Source organism: Pimephales promelas, chromosome 6, assembly GCF_988280905.1.
Source record: "Pimephales promelas chromosome 6, fPimPro1.hap1.1, whole genome shotgun sequence".
Taxonomy (NCBI): domain Eukaryota; kingdom Metazoa; phylum Chordata; class Actinopteri; order Cypriniformes; family Leuciscidae; genus Pimephales; species Pimephales promelas.
The window spans coordinates 22,920,877-22,944,310 of NC_142774.1; the positions used below are offsets into that span (position 1 = coordinate 22,920,877).

Sequence of the window (23,434 nt, forward strand, 5' to 3'; positions counted from 1 at the left end):
AGTTTTATATAATTAGTGTATTAATTAAATTAACTTGGTCCATAAACTTGATCTGAAAATTTGGTCCATAAATCAAACACACTTGCATGTAATAATATGACTTGAGTGTTAATCACATCATGTTTTCAGTTTGAATATAAAATATATAAATTATGTAAAAAAAATAAAGTTGATCCAGCTGGAGCGCAGGCTGAGAATAGCGCTGTCATGACTGGATCAGAGATCATCAGTCATGCCCTCTCATACCTTACGCGCACACCACGCCCACTTACATCAGATCACATCAACATGTCAGCCGGAGGGATAACGAGGGTCGTCGTCGCTTTTGGATTCAAGAATTTCTTACAACAAGATGGCAAAAGAACAGCGCTTTGCAAGACATGCAACGTTAAGATCGCGGACAGTCAGATGACAACCTCCAATTTCGTCCGTCATTTGAAGAGCCATTCTGCCCACTGTGCCCAGTAAGTGCTTGTCAATTTGTTAATGTTATCTGGTTAGCTCGTTCGTAGTTAGCTAGCTAATGTAAGTTAATGGAGAACTCCGGCGCAAAATTACACATTGTTACCTAGTCAACCGTTATCTGAGATTTGTTTTCATGACTGCCGAATGTAAATAGTTTTATCTATAAAAACAGTTTAGCCTATAAGTGACGTCCGACATTCTGCATATTGTGTTATTTTGTTAAGCCCCACTAAAGGCATAAAAAACTGTAAAGCACAATCAAGTTTTCACACTATATTCCAAGACTTCTAAAGTCATTCAATAGCTTAATGTGTGGTAAAATTAATATTTTAGTCTCTAAGTTAAAGTTAACGGAAAGTCATCTCGCCTCAGTCATTCTCCATGCATCAGCATTCACACAGCGCGTTGCGTTCGGTTGCGACAGTAACACGACGACACTCTCTTAAAGATCAATGTTCCCAATATTATACTTTATTTGTAGATAAGGCATAAAGGTCTATGATTTGCATAAAATGACTATCTTGCTGGAGTGGAGTTTATTGCCCTTTAGAATACACTAAGCATTAGTGCTGCACGATTAATTATATCGCAGTCGTAATAGCGATCTCAAACCTATGCAATTATATAACGCAAAATGCCGCGATTTTATATGAAATAAACAAAGTAGGGCTATTAGCGCAGCATCTCTTCTTTTTTGTCATCCTTTGACTAGTGTTACAAGATCCCCCTCTTATTGGTTCAAATGCCTTTTCGCATTTTGCACGACAAGAAGTGAAAAGCTGCCTGTGAGTGCCCTAGATTAGAATAGATGAGACTCGCATAATGCGCATGCACTGACCGTGTGCCAGCCCAGAATAAACAGTTCTCTTTCGAGCTTGAACGAACAATAGCACACACAATTATGCCAAAATGTGGTTTTGTCTAGTATCTTCATAACATAAGAAAAGTCTATGGATTAAAGGGTTGTGCTATGAGGCGCGTGTGAGATCCGCGTCTCGGCAACGGGTTCTCTTAAAGGGCCAGCAGCGAATAAAGCGTTCTTTCAGTAAAGTTAAAAGAACAAAGGGAAATTAGAAAATTACTCACTGATCTTGAGTAAAGAACTTTTGTAGCTTTAATAAGGATTATTATATATATAATTTATGATTCAGGCAGCGCAGACTGTTTTATAACTTTATTCAATTTCTGTACCTGTTAAGACAGGAAGGGCACAGGTAAATATGTTTTTTATTATGGGTTTATGTGGGGATTGTTTGAAGTTCACTTAATTTAAAAGCTGTTATATATTTTTTTTAAGCGTAATAATTTTTTAAAAAGTTGATGGCTTTCAATTGATGGAATCACTGTAATGTTGGTTTGGTTGATGGTTTATTGATCATTATAGGTGTTATCAATCATTTATTGTTGTTGTTGTTTTTAGTTTGAGTTGAGAAATAAACATTAATCTGTGTGTGCATTTTACTTTAGAACCAAGCAAGTTGGACTCATGAAACCATTTTATTATATCGGAGTCGCAAATCACAATTGCAATATTGGCTCAATAATGGCAATATGACATTTTCCCAAATCGTGCAGCCCTACTAAGCATAGATTATAGATACCATCCCTTCGCTATGTTCTTTTCAATGTGAAGCGTTGCGTGCTGTGACTTGGTGTTGCTTCAAGTGCATCATTCTGCACACGGGATGCGCATGATTGCTTATAATACTTTGGGGAGACAAGGGGGCGTGGCCTAAGGGAATAGCACTCGTGATGTTAAGTGATGTTACCCCGCCATCGCTGATACAACCTTTAGCAGTCATGTTTTTGCTTCTTGAGAGAGAGAGATAGTGTGTGTGTGTGAGCAATGGCGGTTCTAGGCGGGGGCCTGGGGGGGCCAGTGCCCCTGCGACAACAAGCTTGGACCCCCTTGTGGCCCCCTAAATGTGGAGTCAGTGTGAAATATTTTTTTATAGTGTGTCACGCATTGAGCATGACAGTCACTCGTTTCAGTCTTTTGTCTCACACTCCCGTCACACATTGTATTTCTCATGCGGAAAAACTATTAATAATATATTTAATATACGCAATTTCTCTGGCTGCGCCGCTCTCACGTGAGAATCAAGCGCGTCTCGCCTGGAGTTCAGCAGTCGACCCTGCTACGCATCAGCCAATCAAAAAAAGAGAAGTGCTACTACATTGGTTGTTAGTTTTATCTACAGTTACAAAAATCGGTATATACATTGTACTCCTCAAGCCGTACAACTTTCTAATACATAGTCATTAGCTCGGACCAAGAGGAAGTCAGATATTTTGGTCTGAATATGGTGAGCCTCTCTCTGAGCCTACGTCCCTGTATGGCAAGCCCTTTTAACATTTAAAAGCTAAGTTTGCCTGTCCGGAATTAACATTGTAGATATCAACAACGTCTTTCTGTCTAGTCGTTACACTTTGGATAGTTTGTATTATCATTTAAGATATCTGTAACATAATTGTGACTAGTCGAAATGACAGAGTATGGCAAGCCGCTTTAACATTTAATCATGAAAGGGCCAAAGCCTTCGGCACCGCCACCCGGGTGCCTTTAGGTAACTAAAGGAACCGGGGTTGCGGTGCCTCCGGCTTGGGCCCGCCATCGCTGCTCGCAGCTATATTTATTATTAGTATTATTATTATTATAAAACCCAAGCACACCATCTAAATGTGGATGTTTGGAATAAAATAATTGTTGAAGCGTGTTTTGTGCCTCTTAGCACTCACTTATTATTTTATCATCAGTTTCATCTTTGTGACTGTCTTAATAAGTAGGCTACTGTTTATTCATTTCTGTCCTCCCATCATTTCGGAGAGAGAGAGAGAGAGAGAGAGAGAGAGAGAGAGAGAGAGAGAGAGAGAGAGAGAGAGAGAGAGAGAGAGAGAGAGAGAGAGAGAGAGAGAGAGAGAGAGAGAGCATGTGTGACTGTTTACAGCTGGGACGATCTGTTTATGTCAACCTGACTGGCAGTGGAGTGGCTGTTTTTTCCTCTCCTTCTTACGGATCTCCTCAGCCTATCTGCTAAAAGCTATAGTTTTCTCTAAGCCTTTACGTGAGACCCTCTTCGGCTGAGCTCTTATCGTTTATGAACAAGTTATCGAAGCGATATCCGATCTGAAAAAATATTTGAGGTGGCTGCGATATACTCCTGTATTGGAGCGAGAGAGACCAGGCATAGGGAATATTCAAAATATTATTTTCCAAATGGATGGGATGAAGCCAGAATCGACGGCTGAGGAGAATCAAGATGAAAGGGAAGAAAGCAAAGGTTTGTAACTGAATGTAATCGTTTTCTGTTTTGTTCTTCGACTCGGATTATTGTGATAGATGTTTTAGAGAGCGGCTTAACCTATTTGCGAAGGCTTCGCTTGCGCGCCGTTCATTGTGAATGGATCGAATATTTTGATTGAAGAGCTTGTGATCCTCATCGACATCGTATCATTCACTTATAATTAAAACGCTTTTACGCCGTCAATTCGATTAGGGAATGCGCATGTTTTATCTAGGCACCTTGGCGATGTCAAATCTTCGTCCTTGGAGTGCCATTTCCATCGCTGCGAGTGATGATGATTTGAATAAGAGCAGCTCCTCTTACCTTAGCGATGTACCTTAAGCAAAAAAAGAAGAAAAACATTTGTTTTTGGATCATATGGATTCATCGATATGAAATACTATTATACTATATATCATTAAATTTCGAGCATTATTCTGAATGTTTGTGTTGTCTTGTGTCGATAGTATTGTTGATGGTGACGAGGTTGAGGTGTCGCATTGTAGGCTATTGAGGTGTTGTTTACATTGCTACATTGCTGTAGTGTTGTGTTCGCTGCAAAAAAAAAAACAATCGACCAATTCCTATTTTTATTATTATTCTTATATTATATTTTCCTAATTTGATAAATACATTTGATGAATTAATTTGCTGTTCAACGTTGCGCTAGTACATATCCTGAACATTTTTTGCAAAATCCAAAAACATAGGATATATATATATATATATATAGCTTACAGTATCAGCTTACAGTATAAAATAAAACAAAAGACAAAACACAAAACACAAAAACATCAGACACAAAATAGAATGCATGCTTTGAATACTGTAAAGGCTGAGCACTAGTGTAAACTAGCACCTGATCCCCTAAAAAAAATATATTTAAAAAAAAAAAAAAAAACATGTAAAGCACTCTACATAAATCGTATAATACAGGTTACTTATACTATTTCTGAGTTAAGCGATGATATTGGTTCAGGATGATAATAAAAACATCTTATCATAAGCTGTGCTCTAAAGAAGACTATTGACCCCCACCAGAATTGACATTTTACATGCTTCAGGACTATTTTTAGGGAATGCATAATACTTTTATGTTGACTGAGTAATGTATTTGCAGTTAAGTCCAAGTTCTCCACAAGCATATTAGCAACAAGGAGGCTGCTCCTCCACTCCACCCACTGGTTATGTCATATATGTTTCAAGCATTAAATGATCAGAGATCTAATCCATTTTTGTTAATATTCACTGCTCATAAAATGATGACATTCAAACAGATAATTCCATATGCCTTTATTCTTTACTGCATTCTTATCCTCTCTTTCAAATAAAATTTTGACCAATTTTGCTCCTAGTATGATTAGATTAAAGGTCCCCTGACATGAAATGTTCATTTTCTGAGGTTTTTTAACATTAATGAGTTCCCCTAGACTGTATTTGGTCCCCTCGTGTCTACAATTTTCAATCGGTGTAAACCGAGCTTTGGCTATTTTTCTCTTCTCTGCATCCGTCTGCATCTCAGACGCGCTGATCTAGAATCTCCCCCTATATAACGTCATATAGGAGAAAGGTTACTCCCCTTTCTCTGCTTTGCATGCCCAGAGACCGACCATGAGAAAAAGAGCTAGGAACCGGAAGTACGAACACGCGCAGGCTTTTTTTTCCCCTAGATTTGATATTTGAGTTTTTCCTCTATAAATATCATGGCTTGCAAACGAGCGAAGCATGGCAGTTGCTCAGTGTTCGGATGTACAAATGAACACAAAAGTGTTTTTTAGTTCCTTCTTCCGAGCCTCTGAAGAAACAATTGGTTAATTTTATTTTCTCTGGAAATGCGCCGACTCAACTCCCAAAGTTTTGTATGGTCCAAACGGGCAGAAGACAGGTTAGTTAATCTTTCTCTCAAAATCGTTCGATACTGTTTATGCATCAGTAAGTCAAGCCAGACTATTATCAACTTCACGTCGTTTCTTTGAGTAGGATGAAAATAATCTTATTTAAAGAAAGTGTTTAGCAGGATTGATATTCAAAACGGTAAGCACGCGCTGCTTTGTTTACGTTATGTGTATCTGCAGCCGGCAGCGTCGGTTTTCCTTTTTGAATGACGAATATAGACTAATATATCTGCAGAAATAGACAGTTGGCTTATTAAACGCAGGTGCAGAACGCACATTATAGCTGACAGTCGGCTGTAGTTTTCTCAATATGTTCAAGTGCAGCTTTTTACCTTGACGAGAGCGGACGAGTTTCGGGCTTATATCAATATATGTTTGTGGCTAGAATTTTCACGTGATGAAATACAGAGATCTGACAATGACCCACAAGCATTTCATTAGTCCAGTGGCAGAACTTTTGCCAAGCGTGACAGAGGTTCTGGGTTCTAATCCGCACTCGTATCATTTTATTTCTCTCTCTGATTAAAACCGATTATGTTTATCAGTTGTATGTTTGTGAATATAATATAGTCTCCACAACGGATTAAAGCGCGAGTCCATGTGAAGACTGTGTGCGACAGAGCGAGCCACAAGAGAACTGTATCCACGCCACTGATCGCAGCTGCAACGAGCACTTTGATCACTTGTTTTCAAAAGCAACACATTTCAGCGCTAGATCGCCTCTTATTTAAAGAAACGAACTAAATGAATGCTCTGCTAGTTAACTAGAGATGATTTTATTTGTATAATTTACATCCGTGCCGCGAGAGATGTTTCAAAAGTGGTGGCAGGGCCGTCGCCAGAACAAACCAATTGGGGGGGCATTTAATTTTCATAGGGGGGCACACTTTTTTTAATGATCTGAGACAGACCAAAACAACAACCCATATTAGGCTTCAACTAAAATAGACCACAATAGTCTTGTTTTATTCATTTTATTTAAATAAAATACTTCACTGTATGATCTCAACGTCTCTGTTTATTTTCTCTTAACATTTTCACATATAGCTTGCTAGCCTAGTAGCCTATATAGGCGGCGAGCTACATAGGCCTACCGTGCACCCCAACCCCCCCCACCTCCCAACAAAACCATACTTTTTTGAAAGGTCTGGATGTGTAGAATATGAATCTGAATGTTAACATTGAACATTTTGAGTTGCACTTAGGGGTGCACGATATTGACAAAAATGTGATATTGCGATATCGATAATGAATATTGCGATATCGATATTAATTTCGATATTTTTAAACGGATTTAAAACTATAAAAGTTATTGGAAAATGCATCAAAAAATATTAATAAATAAAACAAGTTCTTACAACATAAGATTTATTTCAACTGACAGACATATTGGACTGGTACAGCATTAATAAATAGGCCTAAATAATCTGTCTACAGAACAGGACATGTTAGTTATGTACACTACAGTGTAAAAGATAATAAATAAATAAATAACAAGTCTACAGAACACACTATGCAACATAAACGACACTATATGCGTTTTCTTTGACCGGATAGCTATGATCGTGAAAAGACCAGGTGTAATGCCCTGTGAAACGCATTCGTGACGTATTTGAATATAATCGCTCAAACCACTTCAGGAGGAGGTCTGGGCCGCATTTCAGTTGAAACTGGACAAATGTAAATGAATCTCGTTATTGAATAAACCACATATGTAAATTGTACTCCTTCCAAAAACGCTAAAAATGAGAACGTTGCAGGCTTGTCATGTTATGGCCAGTTATGACGACGCGCGCGACTGCAACACGCATCACCGCAGATGAGCAGCTGCTGAACATTTCCTTTTCATCAAGCCAACGCGCAAACTATCGCAACGCGCAAACTAATCTTATTTTACCTGATGATCATAAAATGCAGCTCATAACTGTTGCTTTCGGTGACGTGCACTCCATTAAATCTGCATATATAGCGCGATAATTGAAGATCGTATTTTGATAAATCAGATAGCTATCCGATCAGTGAAGTTGCCAGGTGGACCGTGGCCTGATGTTTATACTTGTGCGCTGGTGTGCGCGTCGAGCCGGGGCAAGTGTGTGTGTGTGTGGGACTGTGTGGTTGGAGAGCAAAGGAGAAGTGAGAGAGTTACGGCGGTTAGCTTTGGAGCGAGTAGCGACTTTATATTGAGAAAAACAAAGTGTCTCCCCTGTTCTTTCTGACCACTGTGGGAAATCTGTAGCATGAAAAGTTAAACCTCTCTTGATTTAATATTGTTTATGGAGAAGGAGAATCAGGAAATGAGTCGGGGGAAAATGCAACGGTGCATGTCGGACCAGACGCATCATAAACAAATTATTGCATAAATATCGCGACACTTTCGATATGGATATCGAGCAACGTGATATCGCGATAACGATATTGATTCGATATATCGTGCACCCCTAGTTGCACTACCTGTTTTAGGCCTGTGAATAGGGAAACCCTAAAAACGTTTTTAAGCGATTTTAGCATTTCGAGATTGGCCTAGTCAATCAGAACAGCTTTTAAGGGACCCAATACACACTCAAACTTAACATATGATGACTTAGGTCAAATATCTACCATGCTGCTTATTGGTAGGTGTCTAAAATTAACATACTAAGGCTTTATGTTGACATAATGAGCCCATTTCACGCATAGGCCACGACCATTCGCCTATCATACACCCCAACCCCCTCCCCTGACAAAATCATGCTTTTCTGAAAGGTCTGGATGTGTAGAATATTAATCTGAATGTTAACATTGACATTTTTGGGATACACTACCTGTTTTAGCCCTGAATAGGGAAACTCTAAAAAAATATTTTAAGCTATTTTAACATGTCGAGATTGGCCTAGTCAATCAGAACAGCTTTTAGGTTACTCAATACTCTTACTATACTACATTGATAGTTACTTTAAATAGTTGTTTTTAATTATTTTTAATATAGTTAAGGCCTTGTATGGATATAATCGATCAAGGTCCATTTCCATAGTATCACTTAATATGCTAACATTCCAACCCTATGCCTATGCGATTCAGTAATCTCTATATCTGTAATAGTAAAAACGTATAATAGCTGTAGTAAAACGTATTCAAGAGAGTTTCACATGTAATATGTAGCTATTTCATATGCAAGCATGTCAGCCAATCACAGCAGTGGGCGGTTACATTGAATCCCACAGCAGACACGCCGCTTCAAACAGACCGAGCAGAGGCTAAAATCAGGCTAGGAAAAATGCTTTTTATTTCTAAATTATAACTATTTTTGATCCAAAAAACATACTAACATTATAGGGGGAACCCAGGAAACATTATAAAATAATACAAAAACCCCATGTCAGGGGACCTTTAATACATTATGGAAAGGGGACATAGTGGTACCATACGTTTTGCCACTAAAATATGCAGAGAAAATATTTTTTTTTTTTTTTTACATTTCCAAGAACTGTTGGTCTCTGTCAGGTCATCAGATGCTCTCTCTGGTCCTTCGGTGAGAGGTTGAGCTTTAGAGGTGTAACAGGTACATAAAGTGTACTGTTAAATGTATGTATAGTTTATTAGAATTCTCACAAAATTGTTTGTTGTACCTGATATTACTGCCTAAGTGAAGTTGAGTGTCTTTCCCTTTAATTGATGTGATGTCATTAGTCAATATAATCCAATATGAGCCAATCTGAGATAGCAGCATATCTTTCAGTTTTCCACCGGGCTGAAAACAGCCAGCCAATCAACAAACATAGGGCGGGCTGAGAGCCGTGACGTAGGTGCTAAGTGCCGAGTTTTACATTGTTGGTTAGAGAAATCGAAAACTGAAACGACCGCAGAAATGGGAAACAAGACACGGGATGCAATTCGCTCCGTTATGGAGAAGGGGGTTTTTCAAACTGAAGCAAAAGTCGTTTACACCCATTTTTACTCCGGTATTTCACTCGCATCATCAAGTGTTTACAGCCAGGACCGGCGCGTGCACTTCTGCCGCTCTAGGTGAAAAACAATTTTGCCACCCCTCTATTTTCAACGTATACCAGCAACAACAAACAAAGACCAACATGCCATATAACGCGAAATAACTAGTCTAAAGTCAGTGGCGCTTTGCATATTGTTCATAATGCTATTTTAAGGGCGCATGCTTGGCCATGCACACACACTTTGATTCTCTCATCAACACAGATGAAGTCGTTTTTATTTTTGCAAATCATACATTATAACAAGGAAAAATATTAACACTTCAAGCTTTCACATTTAGGCTACCCAAATTTTTCAGGCTAATTGTATTAATGTATAAGGACATAACTTACCCCCATACAACGTCACTTCTCTGTCTGTTATGGCCATGACAAGAACGTCGGTCTCCTCGGCTGTGAACGCTCCTGGCGCGCTCTTATTATCATATTATCATAATAATAACAACAATCCACCATATTTCGTTTCGACATCCTGCTGCATTAGTCCCATAGACGATTAGTCCCAGATAGGTGATTCATGAACGATCTGTTAATTGCAAATGTCATGTGACAAATCATGAACGTAAGACTCGGAAGGTAAAGTGATCATCATTTATGTTCCCTGTAAATAATTTTTTACTGCATTATGATTTCTTAATTCAGAATATGATCAACATTGCGTAGGTGGATGTGATCGGGGAATTTGGCTGTTAAAATTATAACATTTAAAGCCAATTAAATAAACAAAATGACTCGAATGACTCAGAGAGTCAGTAAAATGAACTTTTTATTATACCCAGTCATGACTCGTGAGAGCAGGGCGTGCCGACGCTGCGGCTGCAGCTCAGTAAATCATATAAATAACCTAGTTTGTGAATTGTTCATTCCCGGTTGGCACACATTTTGCAGCCCTTACAAAAGCACCGCTTCCTGTTTACAGTGGAAGTTCGATCATAGATTTGAGTTCGATGCATGATGTCTCATAACATACGTCATAAATAAACTTATCTGATTGGCTTACGGGTAACCAATGATTTTAAACTTGATTTTAAAGTGCCCCCTTGCGAGAGAGAAAACACTCTATTGTGCCATTCCAGACTCTGTCTACGAAGCAAAGTGAAGGAGCAGAGTCTGGTATTACCAGGCTACTCCTCTTCCTCTTTGCATTGGTGATGCAGTAAGCTCCTGATAATCATCTTTAATCTTAATTTTAATTGTTGCTTTTATGTCTATATTTTCACACGAATTCCTGTGTATAATATTATTTTATATTATATGTCATTTCATCCCGATTAAGTGATGTTTTTGCATCTGGGCCTAAATGTGAAATGAGAGCACATGTGACAAGTGTACATCACATTTGTTTTAGAGAGCTAACGAGGGCGACTCTCACTATGAGGCTGATTATATTTTGTTTGTATATCAGGAATAAATAATCGTTGAAACTACCAAATGCTCTCTTGTTCTTCTCACATCAATCAAAAACACAACGCAGAAAAGAAAACCAGTTACAGAGGCAGAGTACACATAATTTGTCCACTTAAAGAATAAGTTCACCCAGTTTCAACCGGTTTTGTATTGTTACCACTGTTTGAAATATATGCAAAAGAACAATTTGCACTCTTTCTCTGTACCCAGATATCCCTGTTTATTTACCAGCAAAAGTCTGCTGAATGATGCAAACTGCATCAAATGCATTTTGTTTAAACTACTGTAGGGCTATTCCATCCCACCGACAGTCAGATCAACAGGGGTGGCTCCATAATCAAAAGTGCATTATGAGTACATTAAGGTAATCTCACAGCCCCTTTTCTCTGTTTTCTCTTCTCATGTCACACCGATTCATGTTTCTACTTTTGTTAAAAGCCCATCTTGCCAGTTGTGAATTCTCACTTTAAGGTAGCAATAACATTTTTATTTAACTTTTTTGCTAGTAGTCACAACTTGCTCTTCCTATGATGTGACTCCTAGTCCTTCTTTTGATGTAACTGCTCTACAGTTGAAGTCGGCATGTTTTTTCTTCCAAGTTGTTATGCATACCCGAGCATCCCGAACAAGAAAAAATTGAACTTTTGTTAATCAGGAATAGAGTGGTGCAGGGATGACATATTTTTGTAGGCCAACCCGGAAGTTTGCATCACCTTTGGTTTCCTCGACAAAAACCCAATAAGATTTTTGGACTATTGCAGAAAATGAGGTCCCAAACAAAATCTTATGATTCTTACATGTTCATCACCCAGACAGCAAACTGACATTGAATCAACGTGGAAACGACGTCTCTCATGACATTGAAACAACGTTGATTTTGCTCATCGAATTAACGTTGAACCAACGTCAGACATTCTTCAAAGCTAAATGAAAATCGAAAATTGGTTTGCTTTCATAACGTTGAAACAACTCGTTGATTTCAAGTTGATTTTCCGTTAGTTTTGAAAGAATGACGCGTCTGACGTTGGTTCAACGTTAATTCGATGAGCAAAACAATGTCAGATCAACGTTGTTTCGATGTCATGTTTCCACGTTGATTCAATGTCAGTTTGCTATCTGGGCAGGATAATCTTCACAAATGAAAAAAGTCAAAAGCTAAATGTAGGCTATAATCAAACACCACAGTCGAATGACTAATTATGAAACTGAAAGTTTGAGTTATACTAGTTTGCAAACGCATCATTATAATCACAAGACTGTGGAAAATGGACTAGTGAGTAGATGAGTTTACCTGTTTGGCTGATGATTTTTAATGTCCCCAACAGCTTCTGTAGTTCCATTTAGCCACTTGTTAGCAACCACTTTTTTTTAAGTAACAGCTTTTAAAGAGGGAATTACTGATGTATCCCAGAATAAAACTTAAAATCTTGAGCTCTTATTCACCAGACACCTTATTTCAAGAGTTTAACCAAAAACCCATAAAAAAAATCTAACTTAAGGATGATGGAACCATAAGTGCTAAAATGCTAACTCTACTCAGTTTTGGCCATAAAAAAAAAAAAAAAAAAATGTCATACCCTGCACCACTCTATTGATTGGATCGTTGTGGTTTGCAATTGGCCATAAACACATCAAAGAAGAGAAGAGATGTTTCTGCAGGGGAGGGGAAGTTATTTTGATTTAAGATTGTAAGGTTACATTAATTAAAAAATAATAATTATGTGCACAGATAAATCATTTATAATAAATACTGCAATATTGCTTAAAAATTATTGTCAATTATTTTACATAATAATGGAACGCAACACATTTTACAATCCAATCAACAACCATTGGATAAAATCAAGTCCCACTTTCATTTTAAAATTTTCAACAAGCTATTTTACACCTAAATGTGTTTGAAGGAGTTTCACCGCACTCACGGTAAACAAGGGGTACTTCTCAATATCCTTCCTCGTCTCCTCGCTCCTCCGTCCTCCCTCGTATGACCCGGACACCGATCGAGCTCAGCCATCTAGAAGGACATCTCAATTCTCTAATTGCACCGTGAGGAGTCGAGGATCGAAGAGTGAGGAGGCTTCCTGAGGAGTCATAAGCGAGGATACACAGGTGCATCCTACGCGGAACTGTTATATTGACTAAACGTGACGCACGTGTCAATTCTCCTCACCCTTCACATCGGTTCCTTTTAATTTATACTTTACCTTTGCAGTTTATATAAACCACACATCCCATATATTTCAACAGTATAGCCTATCTTTATTATTATTTATTATGAATTTATTAAATAACCAAACTTCAACAACATAAGGGCAGATCCTTTTAGCGCTGCTGATGACACTGTGAAATGACACTCGAGTGATCAAGTATTCCAATGTATATAAAAAAGCTTTTATTCGATTCCTCTGTCCTCCTTTCCTTTCCTCGCTTCCTTCCCTCGTGTCCTACAGGGGGTGGAGCTGAGACACAAGGAAAGGAAGCAAGGAAAGGAAACGAGGATGCACAAATAAGAAATGAGAAGCACCCAAGGTGCCAGACAGACACAACTCGACAACTCAAAAAATAAATAAACTGTCCGCACACTTGAATCCTTTCAGCAATATATATATATATGTATATATATATATATATATATATATATATATACACACACACACAAAGTATACAAAAAAGTAGGCACATATACATATATATATACACACATTCATACATGCTTACAATATAAGTACATGGAGATCTAATCGAGCTTTTATGCTCACTGATCCTCTGTTTTAAACTACGTGTGGTCTTTCCCACATACATCATATCACAAGGGCATCTTAAAATGTTGATAGCATTCTTAGTTTTACATGTAATAATGCCCTTCACATTGTAGCTCTTACCGGATCTCGGATGTTTAAAGTTATAGGTCTTGTGTGTATTATTACATTGGGCACAATTCCCACAGGGATAATTCCCATCCGGGGTGCTAAGAGTGTTTGGGTAGGGGCTGATCTTATACATGCTTTAACTAACCAATTGCGGAGGTTAGGGCCCCGTCTGGACACAAACAAAGGTGGATCCTTAAATTTATCCTGAAGAGAAGAATCATCAGATATAAGGTGCCAATATTTCATTATGGTGTTTTTAATAATAAAAGATCTTGGAGTAAAAGAAGTTATGCAGGAGACAGAAAACTTTTTATCCTTTTTAAAACTCTTTTCCAAAAGGTGTGATCGTGGTGTGGAGAGGGCGGTAATATATCCCTCTTCAATACTTTTAATGGGATAACCCCTGGTTAGAAATCTTTGTTTCATATCTATAGCATTTTCTTTAAACTCTTCAATTGAATGGCAAATACTCTAAGTCTATAGAATTGACTCTTCGGCAGGCCGTTTTTCAGGGCACTAGGATGCGAGCTGCTAAATGTGTCACCTACAGAAGTAAATTTGGTCACAATTAAATGCCTTAAAACGTTTAGAAAATAAAAAAAATAAAAAAAGTAATAGTTGTTATAGTTGCAGTAAGCAATAATTCCAACATTACTGTAAAATAAATCATGAAGACAGTACAACATCCACACTGTTGTTATGGATTGAACAGGAGTAGTGTTTTTAAATAGTGTTTATTTACTGGTTGCAGATCCAGACAGAGATATGGTGAGTATGTAAGCAGACGATATTCAGGATGGAACTTAGCTGAAGGATAACCAGAGTCTTTGTTTACAGATGCGGATGGAGATTAATTGGGAACAGGCTGATGACCGGAGAGTGGAGACTGAACATCCGTGTGAAGTTTAGCAGGTGATCGATGGATGGAACTCAGGTAGGTATAGCGAGTAAATTGCAGGTAAGTACCGTGATAGTGCGAATTGTCATGTAGAAACGAGACCAGAAAATGAGTGTGTAAAGAGGAGTTGCATATATACGGAGGTGAACTGATGATGTGCTGGTGATGGTAATTAAAACTCAGGGCACTGTGAACGAGTGGGAGGAGGGAGTGAATCGGGTGGAATCCTGACAGTACCCCCCTCCTCCTAGGCAGCTCCCGACGCCTGAGATGAGGGACGAAGATGGCGACGAAGTCTACCACGCCCCCTGGGAGTGGGGCGATTAGGATGGTCGACAAGAAACTGAGTGAGGAGATCTGGATCCAGGATATCATAGCGAGCAACGCACGACCGTTCCTCTGGACCATAATCCTCCCAGTCAACAGATATTCCAGCTGAGGACCTCGTCGCCGTAAGTCCATGATGGTGCGGACTCACCTAGCTCTCCTAGCTCAGCATCTTCAGAATACATGTAATTACTTTTGATTTTTATTTATTTCCGTGCGGACTTGGTAGATGGGCTCTTGCTCGACTGGAACCGGAGGAGGAGGTACGTCCTCTGGGACAGTTTCTGTGGGAGTAGAAGTGACAGGTTCAATGAAGGGCTTCAACAGTGACACATTGGTGAAATCCTGTATTGTGGAAGAAGGTCAAGCCTGTAGGTGACTTCGTTCAGCTGCCTCTACATGGTGAAAGGACCAATGTATCGAGGACTCAGCTCACGGCAGGGCAAGCGGAGGCGGATGTCCCTGGTCGAAAGCCACACCTTTTGTCCAGCCTGGTACTGCTGAGGTTCAACACGACAATGATCCAATTGGTCCTTATGCCTCCACACTGCCTGCTGGAAGTGCACGTGAGCTGAGTCCCATACCCTCTCACTCTAATGCAACCAGTAATCGACAGCTGAAACCTCAGAGGGCTCATCCGACCAAGAGAAGATTGGAGGTTGATAACCCTGGACACACTGAAAGGGGATGAGCCCAGTGGTGGATTGCCAAAGGGAATTCTGGGAACACTCTGCCCAGGGAAGGAACCGGCTCCAGCTGTCCTGGTACTGGTGCCAATAGGTCCTGAGATGTCGTCCGATCTCCTGGATCTTCCACTCAGTCTGGCCATTTGTCTGAGGGTGGTATCCAGAAGATAAGCTGTCAGTAACCCTGAGGAGTCTGAAGAAGGCTAGCCAAACCCTTGAAATGAATTATGGACTTCCCTCCGACACTATTTCCTTGGGGATGTCAAAGTTTCGAAACACATGATTGAAGAGGGACTTCAAACTCAGTTGGAAGTTGGATCTGGGAAGGTCCATCATGAAATCAATTCCAAGATGGGACCACGGTCATTGTGGTATAGGAAGTGGCACAAGCTTGCCCTCCGTGAGTCTTCTGGGGGTGTTGGTAATGGCAGAGACTGAGCATCACCGGACGTACCTGGAAACATCCCATGAGATGGATGGCCACCAGTAGTTATTACTGAAGAGCGAGACGCCTGGATGTCCAGAGCCCGGAACGGTATGAGTTGAGCCCAGAAGGGCGGCATGAAGATAGAGTGATACAAATACGCACTGCTCTGGACCTCCTGGAGGAGTAGGATGATGAAGGATCTCCTGGGAAATCTGCTGGCCGATGTCCCAGATGATGGGGCTGATGATCATAGCTGGAGGGAGGATAGGTTCTCGTAGCAAATCTTCGGTTGAAGCATGATGAAGACGAGAGAGAGCATCCGCTTTGCAATTCTTGCTTCCAGGTCAGTATGACAAGGTAAAATCAAAGCGGGTAAAGAAGAGCCCATCGAGCCTGAAAGGGACTTAGCCTTTTTGCTTCTCTGAAGTATACCAAGTTGCGATGATCGGTTATAACCTCAAACTGGTGATTAGCTCCCTCCAGCCAATGCCTTCATACCTGTAACACAAGCTTGATGGCGAGCAGCTTCCAATTCCCAATATCATAGTTCTGCTCCGCCGGGAACAGCTTCTTAGAGTAGAAGGCACATAAATGGAGTTTGGGAGGACCACCCTGCTGCTGTGATATAACTGCTCCAACTCCTGTTGAGGATGTGTCGACCACAACAACAAACAGTATATCTGGGTTAGGATGAACCAGAATGGGAGCAGTCAGGAAGGCTTCTTACAGTTGTTGAAAGGCTAAGATGGCTTCAGGAGATAAGGACAGAGACATGGGCCGGCCCTTTAGAGATGAGGTCAAAGGAGAACTTATGTGACTGTAGTTAATGATATGACTCTTCTATAGAAATTGGCGAATCAGAGAAACCGTTAAAGATTCTTCACAGTAGAGGGCAGGGGCCAGTTCCGGATAGTTTCTGCCTTCTTCTGAACTCCCTGTTGGTCTATAATGTAGCCAAGAAATCGCACAGTGGTGGTGTGAAATTCACATTTCTCCAGTTTCAGGTACAGTTTATGAGCTCTCAGTTTCTCCAAAACTAGAGTGACATGGCACTGATGCTCAGCAAGAGATGAGGAGTAGATGAGATAATCGTCGATATAGACAAACTCATTCATGTAACCCTGGAAGACAGCTGGGGCATTGGACAGTCCGAAGGGCATAACTTGATACTCATAGTGACCCGAGGGCATGACGAATGCCGTCTTCCATTCTTAAACTCGAATGCAAATCAAGTTGTATGGATTTGCCAGAGAAAGGGGATAACTAAACTTCACAGTTTGACAGTTGAGATGACAATAATCAATGCACGGCCTCAAGCATCCATCCTTCTTAGCCATGAAAAAGAATATGGAAGCGGCAGGGGATGTAGATGGTCGAATGAACTCCTATTAAAGAGCCTCATCCACATTCTCTCACTCATCACACTCCTCTTTGGCCTTCTGCTCCGGGATGGACAGAGGATAGACACGGCCTTTAGACAGGGTGGCTCCAGGTAGCAGGTCGATAGCGCAGTCCCGTTGCCGGTGTGATGGTAGTTTGGTCGCCAACTGCTTGCTAAACACATCCTGGAACGCCCTATACTTAGCAGGAATCTCCACCTGGTGATGGGCCTCCGGACTCTCAATGGACGTGGAATACACGGGAAACTCTGACTTTCCCACCGAAGAAGAAGAAGAAGAGAGGGCTTTCTGCATCTTCTCAACCTAAGCTAGACAGGAATGTGAGCAGTCTTCTCCCCAGCGAAGGACCTCCCCGGACTTCCAGTCAATGATGGGTTGATGTTGGACCATCCAAGGGCATCCCAGAATAAGCTCAGCAGTGGACTCCTCCAGCACCATGAAGGAGATCTCTTCCGAGTGCAGGCAGCCGATGCAGAGCGTCAGTGTGGAGGTGAAGTGACGAATTCAACCTCGACCCAGCGGTCTACCCTGGATGGTTTGGACTCAGAGATCCTGATGATTTCGGCGTTTCCGAACATTAAATTTTTGTAGAAGTGGAGTTGGAATCCTGACAGTACCCCCCTCCTCCTAGGCAGCTCTCGACGCCTGAGATGAGGGACGAAGACGGCGACGAAGTCTACCACGCCCCCTGGGAGTGGGGCGATTAGGATGGTCGACAAGAAACTGAGTGAGGAGATCTGGATCCAGGATATCATAGCGAGCAACGCACGACCGTTCCTCTGGACCATAATCCTCCCAGTCAACAGATATTCCAGCTGAGGACCTCGTCGCCGTAAGTCCATGATGGTGCGGACTCACCTAGCTGTCCTAGCTCAGCATCTTCAGAATACATGTAATTACTTTTGATTTTTATTTATTTCCGTGAGGACTTGGTAGATGGGCTCTTGCTCGACTGGAACCGGAGGAGGAGGTACGTCCTCTGGGACGGTTTCTGTGGGAGTAGAAGTGACAGGTTCAATGAAGGGCTTCAACAGTGACACATTGGTGAAATCCTGTATTGTGGAAGAAGGTCAAGCCTGTAGGTGACTTCGTTCAGCTGCCTCTACATGGTGAAAGAACCAATGTATCGAGGACTCAGCTCACGGCAGGGCAAGCGGAGGCGGATGTCCCTGGTCGAAAGCCACACCTTTTGTCCAGCCTGGTACTGCTGAGGTTCAACACGACAATGATCCAATTGGTCCTTATGCCTCCACACTGCCTGCTGGAAGTGCACGTGAGCTGAGTCCCATACCCTCTCCCTCTAATGCAACCAGTAATCGACAGCTGAAACCTCAGAGGGCTCACCCGACCAAGAGAAGATTGGAGGTTGATAACCCTGGACACACTGAAAGGGGATGAGCCCAGTGGTGGATTGCCAAAGGGAATTCTGGGAACACTCTGCCCAGGGAAGGAACCGGCTCCAGCTGTCCTGGTACTGGTGCAAATAGGTCCTGAGATGTCGTCCGATCTCCTGGATCTTCCACTCAGTCTGGCCATTTGTCTGAGGGTGGTATCCAGAAGATAAGCTGTCAGTAACCCTGAGGAGTCTAAAAGAAGGCTAGCCAAACCCTTGAAATGAATTATGGACTTCCCTCCGACACTATTTCCTTGGGGATGTCAAAGTTTCGAAACACATGATTGAAGAGGGACTCTGCAGCTTCAAACTCAGTTGGAAGTTGGATCTGGGAAGGTCCATCATGAAATCAATTCCAAGATGGGACCACGGTCATTGTGGTATAGGAAGTGGCACAAGCTTGCCCTCCGTGAGTCTTCTGGGGGTGTTGGTAATGGCAGAGACTGAGCATCACCGGACGTACCTGGAAACATCCCATGAGATAGATGGCCACCAGTAGTTATTACTGAAGAGCGAGACGCCTGGATGTCCAGAGCCCGGAACGGTATGAGCTGAGCCCAGAAGGGCTGCATGAAGATAGAGTGATACAAATACGCACTGCTCTGGACCTCCTGGAGGAGTAGGATGATGAAGGATATCCTGGGAAATCTGCTGGCCGATGTCCCAGATGATGGGGCTGATGATCATAGCTGGAGGGAGGATAGGTTCTCTTAGCAAATCTTCGGTTGAAGCATGATGAAGACGAGAGAGAGCATCCGCTTTGCAATTCTTGCTTCCAGGTCAGTATGACAAGGTAAAATCAAAGCGGGTAAAGAAGAGCCCATCGAGCCTGAAGGGGACTCAGCCTTTTTGCTTCTCTGAAGTATACCAAGTTGCGATGATCGGTTATAACCTCAAACTGGTGATTAGCTCCCTCCAGCCAATGCCTTCATACCTGTAACACAAGCTTGATGGCGAGCAGCTTCCAATTCCCAATATCATAGTTCTGCTCCGCCGGGAACAGCTTCTTAGAGTAGAAGGCACATAAATGGAGTTTGGGAGGACCACCCTGCTGCTGTGATAGAACTGCTCCAACTCCTGTTGAGGATGTGTCGACCCCAACAACAAACAGTATATCCGGGTTAGGATGAACCAGAATGGGAGCAGTCAGGAAGGCTTCTTACAGTTGTTGAAAGGCTAAGATGGCTTCAGGAGATAAGGACAGAGACATGGGCCGGCCCTTTAGAGATGAGGTCAAAGGAGAACTTATGTGACTGTAGTTAATGATATGACTCTTCTATAGAAATTGGCGAATCAGAGAAACCATTAAAGATTCTTCACAGTAGAGGGCAGGGGCCAGTTCCGGATAGTTTCTGCCTTCTTCTGAACTCCCTGTTGGTCTATAATGTAGCCAAGAAATCGCACAGTGGTGGTGTGAAATTCACATTTCTCCAGTTTCAGGTACAGTTTATGAGCTCTCAGTTTCTCCAAAACTAGAGTGACATGGCGCTGATGCTCAGCAAGAGATGAGGAGTAGATGAGATAATCGTCGATATAGACAAACTTATTCATGTAACCCTGGAAGACAGCTGGGGCATTGGACAGTCCGAAGGGCATAACTTGATACTCATAGTGACCCGAGGGCATGACGAATGCCGTCTTCCATTCATAAACTCGAATGCAAATCAAGTTGTATTGATTTGCCAGAGAAAGGGGATAACTAAACTTCACAGTTTGACAGTTGAGATGACAATAATCAATGCACGGCCTCAAGCATCCATCCTTCTTAGCCATGAAAAAGAATATGGAAGCGGCAGGGGATGTAGATGGTCGAATGAACTCCTATTAAAGAGCCTCATTCACATTCTCTCACTCATCACACTCCTCTTTGGCCTTCTGCTCTGGGATGGACAGAGGATAGACACGGCCTTTAGACAGGGTGGCTCCAGGTAGCAGGTCGATAGCGCAGTCCCGTTGCCGGTGTGATGGTAGTTTGGTCGCCAACTGCTTGCTAAACACATCCTGGAACGCCCTATACTTAGCAGGAATCTCCACCTGGTGATGGGCCTCCGGACTCTCAATGGACGTGGAATACACGGGAAACTCTGACTTTCCCACCGAAGAAGAAGAAGAAGAAGAGAGGGCTTTCTGCATCTTCTCAACCTAAGCTAGACAGGAATGTGAGCAGTCTTCTCCCCAGCGAAGGACCTCCCCGGATTTCCAGTCAATGATGGGTTGATGTTGGACCATCCAAGGGCATCCCAGAATAAGCTCAGCAGTGGACTCCTCCAGCACCATGAAGGAGATCTCTTCCGAGTGCAGGCAGCCGATACAGAGCGTCAATGTGGAGGTGAAGTGACGAATTCAACCTCGACCCAGCGGTCTACCCTGGATGGTTTGGACTCAGAGATCCTGATGATTTCGGCGTTTCCGAACATTAAATTTTTGTAGGAGTTGAGTTCCCCAGCCGAGCCGGAGTCGAGGATGGCCTGTGCAGAGACACATGCACTGGAGGTTAATAAATTAACAGTTGTGCAGTTCAAGGTTGAAATCTTTGGTGATTACTGCAGGGCGTTGAGGTCGAATAGTGCACGAGTTAAGGAGATGTTTATCACCCTCACAGTATAGACAAAGACGCTGATGAATTCTACGCTGCCATTCTGAAGAAGATGCGTAGAGTCAATCTGCATTTGCTCGGTTGCTGGAGGGGGACTGATGGAGCCGATGATGGAGGATTTACAGCAGTTTCTAGAGCATCACAGGCAGATAAGCATTGAGATACTTGAATGGTTTTCTGAATGAGGTTTTCAATTCCCAAGGAATCCTCATATATCACCACCAGCTGACGGAAGTGAGGGTTGAGACCATTGCTATTTTAACGATCTGAAACGCAAGTATCAAGCACGAAGCACAAGTAACTTTGTGGGTGGGTCTTGGGCGCTAATGCTATTTAACTGGCGGGATAAATGACTCTTTCGCCTGACGCAAGTTTAAAAGGGGTTTGTCTGAAATAGTGTCATTATTCATAGGTGTGGTTTGGGCATAACGTGAAATAAACCAATCAGAGCATCATCCAACATACCCTTTAAGAGCAGGTGCGCATGTTGCATGGCGGATTGTTATTATGATGGCGGATTTGCAAGGCGCATGCCAGGAGCGGTTCACAGCCGAGGAGACCAACGGTCTTGTCAGGGCAGTGAAAGACAGAGAAGTGACGTTGTATGGGGATGGGAGAAACCCACCCAAATCAGCGTTGGTTAAAAAAACAGGAAAAAAAGCGTGGGAGGAAAAAAACTATTTTTTTGAAATCTTCATGGACACCACAATGATTTCCCACATGTGTTAATATTTTTCCTTGTTATAATGTATGATTTGCAAAAATAAAAACGGTAACACTTTAGAATATTGTACCTTACTTACTGCAGAATTAATAAGGAAATATTGACGAACTAATAGGTAATTCTTCATTAACTGGTTTTTCACTACTGTTAACTACTAGGGAAGATGTGTTAACTAATCAGTATGTAATATAATTTTATGATTGTGTTAAGTATCAGTTAGTTAATCAATAACTAATGAATTCCGTCATACCTCCTGAAGAACTACTACTAATTATCTACTAATTAAGGTTCAAGAAAAATAACTAAGAAGTAACTACTGAACAGTCATACAGAACTAACCTCAGATTATTTGTATGTTTTATATACAGTACTGTGTGTGTCTGTTTTCCTCAGCATAGAATGCCACTGAGTAAATTCATGTATTTGAGGCAACGACTGAGGGAAACTGAAAATATAGGAAACTTATTAGTAATTAATAAATAAGTATCAAATAATTCTGCAGGAATTACTTAGAAGCTGGAACAGTATTCTAAAGTGAAAATATAGGGAACCCATTAGAAATTAATAAAGAATTATCAAATAATTATCCAGGAATTAGGCTACTTATAATCTGAAACAGTCTTCTAAAGTGAAAATATAAGGAAATTATTAGTAATTAATAAATAATTATTAGATAGTCCTTCAGGAATTACTTAGAACCTAAAACAGTATTCTATGACAATATAGGGAACCCATTAGTAATTAATAAAGAATTACAACATACTTCTGACTCAAATCATACTTACTGTAATATATATATATATATATATATATAGTATATAGCCTATATATATTAACGTAATCATCTAAACCTTAGTAAAATACACGACAATTACTTGTTTACATGATATATTCCTTTATTTCAGATGAGAACATTTTTTAATACAGCAAAATTTTTATTTCGTTTTAACATGTATAATACTGTTTACATTTAAACTCATTTAACAAACATTTTAGAATAAAAAAAAAAATAGTTGACTCCATAACCTGCCCATAACAGTGCACAGCTCTGAGAACAGATTTTAACATCTGATGTAAAT

At 41.1% G+C, this 23,434-nt stretch overlaps 1 protein-coding gene across 1 annotated transcript in view; it reads left to right on the plus strand.

The window, feature by feature from the left end:
• The first annotated feature begins 3,384 nt into the window (after positions 1-3,384).
• Positions 3,385-23,434, plus strand: part of gpm6ba (glycoprotein M6Ba) — a 141,710-nt gene continuing 121,660 nt past the window's right edge. The window contains exon 1 of the mRNA XM_039695069.2: positions 3,385-3,746. Within this exon, the coding sequence (XP_039551003.1) occupies positions 3,683-3,746 (64 nt within the window). The 5' untranslated portion in view covers positions 3,385-3,682. The remainder of the gene's footprint in view (positions 3,747-23,434) is intronic.